The 11930-nt window shown below is 40.6% G+C and overlaps 1 protein-coding gene across 1 annotated transcript; it reads right to left on the bottom strand.

Moving 5' to 3' along the window:
• Nucleotides 1-5744: 5744 nt before the first annotated feature.
• Nucleotides 5745-8372, bottom strand: LOC113408537 (trinucleotide repeat-containing gene 6C protein-like). The gene has a single exon (XM_029913944.1). It carries the CDS (start codon nucleotides 8154-8156, stop codon nucleotides 5745-5747), a length of 2412 nt encoding a protein of 803 aa, XP_029769804.1. The 5' UTR covers nucleotides 8157-8372.
• Nucleotides 8373-11930: the final 3558 nt, after the last annotated feature.

Here is an 11930-nt window from a genome sequence, read left to right as displayed (position 1 = left end):
GTGCCACAAGTACTCCTGTTCTTTTTGTATTTAAAAGATGACCTACAGTTTTCATTGCTATTCCTTGCAGTTTGCGCCTATATAGGAAAGCTGTATATTTCTTTCCTCCTGAACTGACTCAATAACCTAAAAACTTGAGTTTGGACTAAAACAGATGTATACAGATGTTTTCCTAGTCACCCTGAAGATAAAAGTTTTTAACCAATGTACCTTTGTGAGAGTGACATATAAGAAGTGCAAGGATGCTTGTTATCCCAGTGCAGAAGAGGATATCCTCCCTGTACACGTCAATTAATAGAATTAGTAGAAACAGCAGCAGTCCAGACTTGAATAATAGACACAATTGAAAAATATGTCTTTTGGCAGGAAGTATAGCCAGAAGAACAGAAACAGATGTAGTGTCTGAAAATGGCCATAGAAGGCTGGAAGACAGAAACACAGGGAAACAAATAGAACAGGGAAAAGAAAACGCAGAATCATAGAAATGTAGGCCTGGAAGGGACCGCAAAAGGTTCTCTCGTACAGTCCCCTGCATGGAGACAGGACTAAGTATTATCTTTTAGACCACCCCTAACAGGTGTTTGTCTAACCTGTTCTTTAAAACCTCCAATGATGGAGATTCCACAACCTCCCTAGGCAATTTGTTCCAGTGCCTACAGTTAAGAAGTTTTTCCTAATGTCTAACCTAAATCTCCCTTGTAGCATTTTAAGCCCACTACTTCTTGTCCTGTCCTCAGTGGTTAAGGAGAACAATTTATCACCCTCCTCTTTACATACATTTGCAGACTGTTATGTTCCATCTCAGTCTTCTCTTCTCCAGACAAAACAAAACCAATTTTTCCCCATCTTCCCTCAAAGGTCATGTTTTCTAGACATTTAATCATTTTTGTTGTTCTCCTCTGAACTTTCTCGAATTTGTCCACATCTTTCCAAACATGTGGTGCCCAGAACTGGAAACAGTACTCCAGTCGAGGCCTTATCAGTGTTGAGTGGAAGAATTACTTCTCGTGTTTTGCTTGCAACACTCCTGCTAATACATCCCAGAATGATGTTTGCTTTTTTTGCAACAATATTGACTCCTATTTAGTTTGTGATCCACTATAATCTCCAGAACCTTTTCTGCAGTGTATTTGTGCAATTGATTATTCCTTTCCAAATGAAGAACTTTGCATTTGTCCATATTGAATTTTAGACCATTCATTTCAGACCATTTCTCCAATTTTTCAAGATCATTTTGAATTCTAATCCTGTCCTCCAAAATGCTTGCAACCCCTCCCAGTGTGGCACTGTCCAGAAACTTTGTAAGGGTACTCTCTATGCCGTTATCCAAATCATATATGAAGATATTGAACAGAACAGATCCATACAGGATCCCACTTGCACCCATTTTATAGTAGGTTCCTCTAGGCAATATTTCCTAGTTTGTTTATGAGAAGGTCTTGTGAGACAGTATCAAAAGCCTTACTAAAGTCAAGATGTATCACATCTGCTTCACCCCAATCTACAAGGCTTGTTACCCAGTCAAAGAAGGCTATTAGGGCATTAGCTTGGTTTGACATTATTTGTTCTTGACCAATCCATGTTGACTATTACTTATCACCTTATTTTCTTCTAGGAGCTTACAAAATGATGGCTCGATTATTTGTTCCTTTATCTTTCAGGGTACCAAAGTTAAGCTGACTGGTCTATAATTCTCTGGGTTGTCCTTATTCACCTTTTTCTAGATAGGTACTATATTTGCCCTTTTTCAGTCCTCAGGTATCTCTCCTGTCCTCCACAAGTTCTCAAAGATAATCACTAATGGCTCAGAGATCTATTCAGCCAGTTCCTTAAGTATTCTAGGATGTATTTCATCAGGCCCTGCCGATCTGAAGATATCTTACTTGTCTAAGTAATATTTGACTTGTTCTTTTCCTATTTTAGCCTGATTCTACCCCATTTACACTGATGTTTGCTTTGTCAGTTGTCCAATCACTGCTAACTTTTTTGGTGAAAACAAACAAAAATGGCATTTAGAACTGTGGCCATTGCTGCATTTTCTGTTATTGTGTTTTCTTCTTCATTGAGTAATGGGCTTACCCTGTCCTTGGTCTTCCTCTTATTTCAAATGCATTTGTAAAATGTTTTCTTGTTACCCTTTATATCCCTAGCTAGTTTAATCTTGGTTCTGCCTTGGACTTTCTAATTTTGTGCCGTTACCATATATACATACATACATACACACACACACACACACACACACACACACAGAGAGACAGTTTGCTCTTGTGCTCTTAATAATGTTTCTTTAAAAAACTATCAACTCTTCTGAACTCTCTTTTCCCTTAGACTTACTTCCCATGGGATCTTACCTACCAATTCTCTGAGTTTGCGGAAATCTGCCTTCTTGAAGTCCACGGTCTGTATTCTGCTGTTTTCCCACATACCAATCCTTAAAATCATGAATTCTATCATTTCATGAACACTTTCACCAAAGCTGCCTTTCACCTTCAAAATTCTCAACTAGTTCCTCCCTATTTGTTTGAATCGTACCTAAAATAGCATCTTCCCTAGTCACTTTCTCCACCTTCTGTAATAAAAGTTGTATCCAATGCATTCCAAGAATTTGTCGGATAATCTGCGACCTGCTGTATTATTTCCCCAACAGATGTCTGGGTAGTTAAGTTGCCCATCACCACCAAATCCCATGTTTTGGATGATTTTGTTAGTTATTTAAAAAAGCCTCATCGACCTCTTCTTCCTGGTTAGGTGATCTATAGTAGACATGTATCATGACATCACCCCCGTTTTTTTACGCCTTTTAGCCTTACTCAGAGACTTTCAACAGGTCTGCCTCCCGCTATCTCAACCTCAGTGCAAACTTATTCAACTTTGATACACAAGGCAACACCTCCTCCCTTTTCTCCCTGCCTGTCCTTCCTGAACTAGCTATACCTTTCTGTATCAATATCCCAGTCATGTGAATTATCCCACCAAGTTTGTGATGCCAATTATGTCAAAATTGTGACTATTCACTAGTATTTCTAGTTCTTCCTGTTTATTGCCCATAGTTCTTGCATTAGTATACAGATATCTAAGATATTTATTAAATTTTCCCTCTATAATTCCTCTTGCCTCTTCTTTGTTCCTGCTGTGACTGTAAGGATGAGATTAGTAAGGACGGTGACAATTATGAAAAGGAGTTACAACATGGTACCTTCCCACCCACTGAAAGTTTGAAAAAATTAACAAGCTTAAGAATGTAATCAATAGCTAACCTGACATTTTTGAGAAGCTTTTCTTATATTCATTCTGCTAGTCAGCAAAATTCCTCTGAACTTCTTAACTTGTAGAAAAGTATTCTTCCTTTATCACAAACACTGGGAGATAAGTAAGGACTACTGGCCCAATTTTAATTCTATTGGATATCTAAATTTCTAATTCATATTTTGTATCTGAGTAAATCGTACTCTGGATGCACAGCTTTCCAAATTGGCTATCAGAACCTAGTTCAAGCTAGTCTCAGATATGTTAACTGAGCATTGTTTGAAAAACAAAATGGTAGCTAAGATGCTAAAGAAAAGATTACTTCCATGTCAGGCCCAGGAAGAATTATAAATGAGATTTTTGATGCTTGGATTTCAAAAGCAGAACAAAGAAAGGTGGGGGCTTTTCCCACTGTCAAATACTAAGGGTATCTAACCAGGACATCAAGATAACAGAGCTGCAGGTTGTGGGAGTCATTTTCTGCCATGCTATAAATACTGATAGCATTTCAAAAAATCTGCAACTAAACTTCAACTAGAGAGCTTTCTGTAATATTTGTACAGAGGTGAATGCTCTTAAGGTAAGTTTATGTCCCATCTCCCTTTCTTTGCACTACCAATAAAATATTGTTTCATTTAAGGAAAACTGAATTAAGTTTGGGGATTTATTTGAGAGAGTTACTGGAACCATGGCGAGTGAACAATGGAACCATGGCGAGTGAACAATGTTCTTTTCTTCTTAGGGAGACGAAGTGGGGAACTGCGTTGATATAAAATAAGACACTGAAGACTCCAGTCTTTCTCCTGAAATAGTGACACAGCAGGGCAGACTAGAGCTAGTGTAGGCATAGGGACAGCTGAATAATCTAGGTTTTCAGCTGTTGCATCTTGGTTTCCTTTAAAAAAAAGGTAGAAAACTGAGAATACTAGCCTCCCTAATTAAATTTCTGAATTCAGCAGCAGACCAATAAAAAGGCAACTTCCCAATTGAGAGTAGTCTAAGTGTGATTTTAAGAGCCGGGGATTGAAGAGAAATCCCTTACCCTAAAACATGTGGGACACGTGATTTGGTAAATCTGCAAATACACTGCCTTAATTAATAAAAAGGCAGACTACACCTGTTAACAAGTACAAAGAGTGCAAGATTATAAACTCTTTTGCCCAGTTATGGAGCAATTAAAATCAATACTTGCTGGATTCCTGCCTATGGTCTAGAGTTCATGATGCAAAAGGCTCACTTTCTCGATCTTTATGCTTATTCTCAAGGAAAATCTGATTCCAGGTACAAAACAGTTAACAAAAAATACTACTTATTGCTAATTACTACTCTATGCCAAATATGTCCGACATCAAAGGGTAATCACTACTACTAGTCAATGTACACAGCATAATTTTTGTTTATAATACTTAAGACACTAATGTTCTATAAATCTAGCAACTAAAAAAATATTAAGGACACTACAAACATTACAACACTGTACATATAAAAATGAAATATCTAATAAACTTTAATAGGCTCTGTAGCTATAGTTTCAATCCCTTTCTCTACGTCTAAGCTAATGTCTATCCCAACCCACAGAGGATGAAACAGTGGTTAGCATAAGTATTGCTGGGCTGGAGTCAATTTCTGAGTGAGAACATATCTACATTTTTATGGGTTGTGCCAGCTGAATCCTCCACCTCACTTTCCAGATGCTTTTCCTGTGCAGCAGACAACCAGCGTAGACAAATGAGTGCAGACTCTTTAGACATTCCATTCCCCCTTGCCTTCTTAGCTTAAAAGGCCTCAACTGGCCTGCTGAACCCGATGCAATGCTGAGTGCAGCTATGACAGCAGATCCTGCCATAATGATTTATTGAAGGATCCTCTTCCCCACATCAGTTTCTTTTCATTCCTGGATCCTGCTGACCTATTCATGAATTTTACAGAGCTTCCCTCAGATCAGGTATCATAGGTGTAGCCGTGTTAGTCAGTATCCACAAAAACAACGAGGAGCCCGGTGGCACCTTAAAGACTAACAGATTTATCATCACTCCATGCATCCGAAGTGGGTTTTTTACCAACAAAAGCTTATGCCCTAATAAATCTGTTAGGCTTTAAGGTGCCACCGGACTCCTCGTTGTTTCCCTCAGATCAGAAGTTTTCCAGGTGGAAAACCACATCAACTGGGGGTTCTACAGGTGAGAATGTAATATTTTTTATTTTATTTTAGTAAAGACAACCCATACAATTGTATTATCCTAAACGTTTTTTTAAAAACTTACCTGAAAAACTGAACAAATTCTTAAATCACACTATATTTAAATAAATTATAAAATGAGATCTGTTTGGCATTTCCTACTATTATTCACATTAATTAAAAACATTTGAAATCACTCCCCATTATTATAACGTGTATGCATGTCTTAAAAGACAGAGATATAATGTGTGTGTGTGTGTGTGTGTGTGTTTGTGCGTGTGTAATAAAAGGTTTATTTCCATTGTATCCTACTTCTGTCTTAAAAAGAAAATGAAACTTGTTCCATACCTGGACCAAGCAGCGGGGACCGGTTCGGCTGGGCACTTGACTGGTGCGATGGCTGAGGTTCAACCATATTTGTGTTGATAATGGTGGTAGTAGTGGTGGTGTTGGTTGTGGTACTGCTCTGAATTACAGGGTTGTTTCTATCCCACATGTTTACAGTCTTGTTGTTGTTGTAGTTTGGATCGCCCCAAGCTGAGGTACCATCATCAATTTCCATCTTACGGCGAATGGATGGTGGAGAAGGCTCTTCCCAGCCAGTTGCCTCACTGCTATCTTTTTGTTTGGGTGGCACTGGCCCACCAACCCATCCTGATCCAGTCTGTTTAACAGAAGCTGCTCCTCCCCAGTTACTCACACTGTTGTCCTGGGGTTTACTAGCCCAATTCTGTTGAGGGCTAGGTTTTAGAGATTCTCCCCAACTTGTACCTGTATTAGCCTTGGTGTTTGTGCCATTTCCCCATCCACTGGTCCCAGACCTTGTAGTATCATTCCAACCTGACCCTGATCTATTGTCAGCATCCCATCCAGATCCATTCTTCTTCCCCTCAGCCAAGTGTCCAGGTACAGATGATGACTCAGTCCAATCTCCACCTCCTGAAGTCCAGCCTGGATTTGATTTCTGTCCATCTCCCCAATTTTGAGATTTGGGTTTCTGAGGTTCACCCCATGTAGGTGATTTGTCCTCCTGATTTGCGGTCCCACTCCAAGCGTGGCCACTTTTGGCAGCAGTAGCAGCAGCAGCAGCATTGACAGCAGTAGAGCTAGCTGATTCTCCCCATCCCCCTGGGCCGTTTGGCGCTTTGTTGTTGTTGTCTCCCCAACCTGTATTTGTTGGAACAGCTGAGGGTGGAGAGTTGACCCACCCAGATACTGAAGAGGTATTTGTACTGTTCATGATGGACCCATCATTCTTCCCCCCTGAGTTTGAAGACTGAGAAGCTGTACAACCCCAGGCCTCCGTTCCATTGTCATTCTTTCGTTCAGACCTTGGGGATTCTTCAAATTCCCAGGCAGTGTTTTGCTTTACAGGAGTCTGTCCCCAACCAGTATTGGACAGGACTCTTGGGTCAAGGTCATTCCTTGGCAACTGGACTTGCCCTTGGTCTATCACCCCTTTGTCTCTCCTTCTGGCCTCTCCTGCTCCTTCTCTCCCAGTGTTGCCCTCATTTTGACCTCCACCACTGTCATTACTTTCTTCACTAGCTGTGGTGACAGATGCTGCAGCTTTGGCCCAAGAGTTTATTTGTTCATTGTCCTGCTGCATGGCAGGATTCTGGCTGGTAACACTAGGGCTATCCCACCCTGCTGATCCTTTACCACTGATGTCACTATTGGAATGCTGATTTGGGGGCTTGCCCCATTCACCATTAACACCATTACTGGTGTTACGGTTGGGGTGGCCCCAAGCTCCAGAATGCATGCTACCAACACTACTGTTGCCACTGCCCCTGCCCCATGCTAGTACCCCAGGACCAGCAGGAGGTCCTGAATCCCATGCACTTGCTCCATTTCCTTCCTTTTGCACAGCACTGCTGGATCCATTCTGTTTAGCACTTAATGCTGAGTTCACAGTGTCTCCATTCCCCTGACTGAACCCAGAATTGCTGTTTCCTGTGGCAGGATTACCTGGGGATATTCCCCATACTGAACTACCCATTCCTTCACCATTGCCCCCACTGACTTGAGAAACTGATGTTCCATTAGCACCAGGAAGGCCTTGCAGGTGGGGCGAGATGATGGCCCCCATACCAACAGCCATCCCCCAGTTTGGCAGTCCATTAGTCTGCATTGCATTGATAGGGTTTGGTGAAGAGTTCATGGGGTTAGTGTTATTTGGTCCATCAGTGTTAAGGTTCTGAGGTTGTACGCTGAAAGACACATTCTGAGAAGTGGACGTTTGTGGTTCTGTGCTCTCTTGCGGCAGCAAGTTTCCCCAAGCACCTAAGGTGCCTGTTGGGTTACCATTCTGGTTGCCCATATTCTGACCTATGGCACTGACTGGACTACAAATACTGGAAGGGTTGCCTGCTCCCACAGTTCCTTCATGTCCGAGTACAGGCCAGGCAGCTGGATTGGCATTAGGGTTAAGGTTAAGATTAATGCCAGCATTTGAGTTGGAAGCACCCCAGCAGTTTTGACTTCTACCATCTGCAATCATGTTGTCCATCTTTCCATCCCCACCACTGGCAGAGCAGTGAGCTAGGCCAGAGTTGGAGCCTGTGGCCACACCCCATACTCTGGCTGAGTTTCCATTACCATTTGCTCCACCAGCTCCAAGGGCACTCTGGTTAGAAGTGCTTTGGATGAGTGCTCCATTGGTGCCATTATTGCCATTAGTTTTCTTTGTATGTCCAGTGAAGTTGCCTTGGGCACTCCCTGTAGCCATGCTACTGTTCTCTGAGCCACAGTTGGAGGCAGAGTCAGTTTCTGTAGTACATTCTGAAGCAGATTCAGTCTCAGTTCCTGTAATGGAAGGCCACGCTTCCTTGTCAGTCCTGTCTATTATCACTTTATCCCAGCTGCAGTTGGCTTCACTTCTGAAAGTGGGCTGCTGTCCCCAGTGGGAATTTTCATAATGGTCTCCCAAACTACTGTGACTAAGATCTGAAAAGGATTAAACAAGACTCAAAATTAGTCCGCCATTCAAATTCTGTTAAAATAACATCACTAAATACATTTTACTTTCTCAGTTATGATACCATACTTTACATAAATTCCAAATTACACTGAAACCAAGAAAACACTATTTTTAAAAGAAGTATATAAGACAATTTTACGCACCACAATAAGCACCTTACATCTTTCTGTTTAAAAACAGTTTTTCTATAAAAGGAGTTTGACCGTAAATTTATCTTCCACATTATCAAGTTCATATTTAACATTTTATGTAAATTTTACAAATATTTTACACTGAAAAGTTTTGTTTCAGAACTGACCAGAAGTTATAAATATTTTGCGTCTTTTGGTATACTAGTAGAAACTTATAAACCAGCGAAAAACAAATAGATTAAAGACAAAAAATAGGTTATGCTGAGGCACAGTATACTTGTACAGAATCCAAAAAGTAGATTTGAAAAAAAACTATTAGGATATCTAATCTACCTGCTTGCCAATGCAGGATGGTCTCTACAATAATAGGTTTTCTAGTGCTTTACCTGGTTTAATTTTAAATGTCTCCTTTGACGGGGCTTCCAAAAATAAAAGCTTACAAATTTTAAATTTTTGGTCTTGAAGTCACAATATCTCTGCACTAGAAATAAGCAATAAATAAATAAAAAAAACCCCACATTTAAGAAAACTGTATCTGCACTCTGAAAATAACTGGAAAGAGATAAATACAATGTCAAGTGTTGATATTCTGTTAACATTTTAGTTATTTTGACTCCGTTTTTTTCTCTCTTTTGGTGAAATATGGAAAAAGACAGTTCAACAAAAATTACTTTAAAAATTAAAATATTTCCTCATGTAAAATATTCAGAGAGCTATTACTGATAAATATGTATGGTGTCAAAATACTAAATTCACTACTCATTTAGTTTTCTTTCATTGCTAAACTCCTCTACAAGAACCATACACAGAGAATATAGAACTATGATATTTTAAGGCAACTATAATAATAGTATTTGAGCATGGCTATAACTAACGTTTTTTGTAGAGCAAGAGAAGTAGTTCTAAAGAACAGCCTGGTTATGTCACTCAGTAATACATATTAAATGGCAAGACTAGAACAAGCAATTTAGCTCTTAAATGATTTAGGTGGTACCATTTTTAAACTTGCAATTACAGTCCAATTTGTCTAAAAAAAACAAAGAAAATAAACATTATCTTTGTAAAAACAACAAGTAGTCTGGTGGCACCTTCGGATCCGAAGAAGTGAGGTTTTTACCCACGAAAGCTTATGCCCAAATAAATCTGTTAGTCTTTAAGGTGCCACCAGACTCCTTGTTGTTTTTGTAGATACAGACTAACACGGCTACCCCCTGATACTATTATCTTTGTACTTATCCTTAAAATGCAGCACCAGCCTTCTCAGCTCCCTGTCCTCTTGCCCCTTCCCCCCATGCTCCTCCAACATATAAGCTAACACAAAAATATAACCAAATCCTTCTGATGATCTGGCTCTTTACTAGAGTGCACTGAGTCAAATAACCTGAGAGAAGCCACAATTGGTCATGTTAAGAGGATCAAGCTTATTTCAAGTTGTAAAATCTTAGATACTGTTATCTATCCTGATTGTATTGTACAAAAGACATAATGAGTGCAATTATTCCCTTATATTTTCTCATGATAGGAATTTTATCCTGTACAGCTAGTGTGATCAGAGAGCTATGAATAGAGACAACTTATAGGACAGTCTCTCTAAATTGTAGTTTGGATAAAGAGGGGGGAAAAAAATGGGTGCATACATGCAAATGCTGAATGCTGGAAGTCTCAATTATTCTTTGCCTTTCCAACATACTTTACTTCTAAAACAGACTAAACGCTTTACAAGATATCAGAGGGGTAGCCGTGTTAGTCTGAATCTGTAAAAAGCAACAGAGGGTCCTGTGGCACCTTTAAGACTAACAGAAGTATTGGAGCATAAGCTTTCGTGGGTGAATGCCCACTTCATCAGACTCAAGTAATGGAAATTTCCAGAGGCAGGTATAAATCAGTATGGAGATAATGAGGTTAGTTCAATCAGGGAGGGTGAGGTGCTCTGCTAGCAGTTGAGGTGTGAACACCAAGGGAGGAGAAACTGCTTCTGTAGTTGGAAAGCCATTCACAGTCTTTGTTTAATCCTGATCTGATGGTGTCAAATTTGCAAATGAACTGGAGCTCAACAGTTTCTCTTTGGAGTCTGGTCCTGAAGATTTTTTGCAGTAAGATGGCTACCTTTACATCTGCTATTGTGTGGCCAGGGAAGTTGAAGTGTTCTCCTACAGGTTTTTGTATATTGCCATTCCTGATATCTGACTTGTGTCCATTTATCCTCTTGCGTAGAGACTGTCCAGTTTGGCCAATGTACATAGCAGAGGGGCATTGCTGGCACATGATGGCATATATAACATTGGTGGACATGCAGGTGAATGAGCCGGTGATGTTGTAGCTGATCTGGTTAGGTCCTGTGATGGTGTTGCTGGTGTAGTTATGTGGGCAGAGTTGCCATCGAGGTTTGTTGCATGGGTTGGTTCCTGAGTTAGAGTTGTTATGGTGCGGTGCGTGGTTGCTGGTGACTCACCAGCAACCATGCACCGCACCATAACAACTCTAACTCAGGTGCCACAGGACCCTCTGTTGCTTTTTACAAGATAGAATTGTCTATTGTCAATAATAAAAACAAACAAACAAAAAAAAGGCTACCACCCCAAACAAAGCCAACCAGTGCTGTATGTTTAGCCAGCTCTGTACAGCTGTGTACCCTATGTGAGTCAAGTTAAAACCAAGGATAATGCTGCAAAGGTAAACTACTAACAACAATTATGCTTGAGTGGATTTAAAACAAAAACCAAAAAAACCACAACTATGCAGCCAGAGTGAAATAGTCTTGTAACTGAAAATAACCAAGAAAGGGTCTCTTTCTAAAATCAGTGTACTATATAGGCCCATGTTTGTGTTTTTACATTTATATCATTAATATTCATTATAACCTCTAAAATATGTTAACTTCTAAGATGTTAAATCTAAGGTTTGACCTTCTAGTATTAGGATACATGTTTTAATTTATTGAATCAGCATGTAAAAAAGGAAATAAAGCAGTGTATAACCTCTATTTTGCAGTGATAAAATGAAACATGCTGCTGACTGAAACACCATTCACCAGTCAGAATATAGAGCAGTGGTCACCAACTAGATGATGATGGTCACCAACTCGATCCTAGATGATCTCCCAGTCTATTGCGATCTCCGGTAGTGCAGCGGGGCTCCTGGAAGCGGCCAGTGCAGCCCCGCAGTGGGGAGGGGTCTTCCTCCGTGCACTACTTCTGCCTGCAAGCACAGTCCCCGCAGCTCCCATTGGCTGGGAATGCGGAGCTGTGGCCAATAGGAGCTGCGGGGGCGGTGCTTGCAGAGAAGGGCAGCACACTGAGCCACGTACCCCACTCCCCAGCAGCCGCAGGGGCGCATTGGCTCCTTCCGGGAGTGGCGCGGGGCCGGAGTAGGCAGGGAGCCTGCCTTAGCG

The sequence above is a fragment of the Terrapene carolina genome, unplaced genomic scaffold (genome assembly GCF_002925995.2).
Source record: "Terrapene carolina triunguis isolate 2854851 unplaced genomic scaffold, T_m_triunguis-2.0 Scaffold17900, whole genome shotgun sequence".
Classification (NCBI taxonomy): Eukaryota; Metazoa; Chordata; order Testudines; family Emydidae; genus Terrapene; species Terrapene triunguis.
The sequence above is the reverse complement of the archived record's forward strand: the minus strand, read 5'-3'. Positions and strand labels throughout refer to the sequence as shown.

Excerpts from the sequence above, each read along its gene's own strand:
- LOC113408537 (XM_029913944.1), bottom strand. The coding sequence starts at position 8,156 with ATGGCTACAGGGAGTGCCCAAGGCAACTTCACTGGACATACAAAGAAA.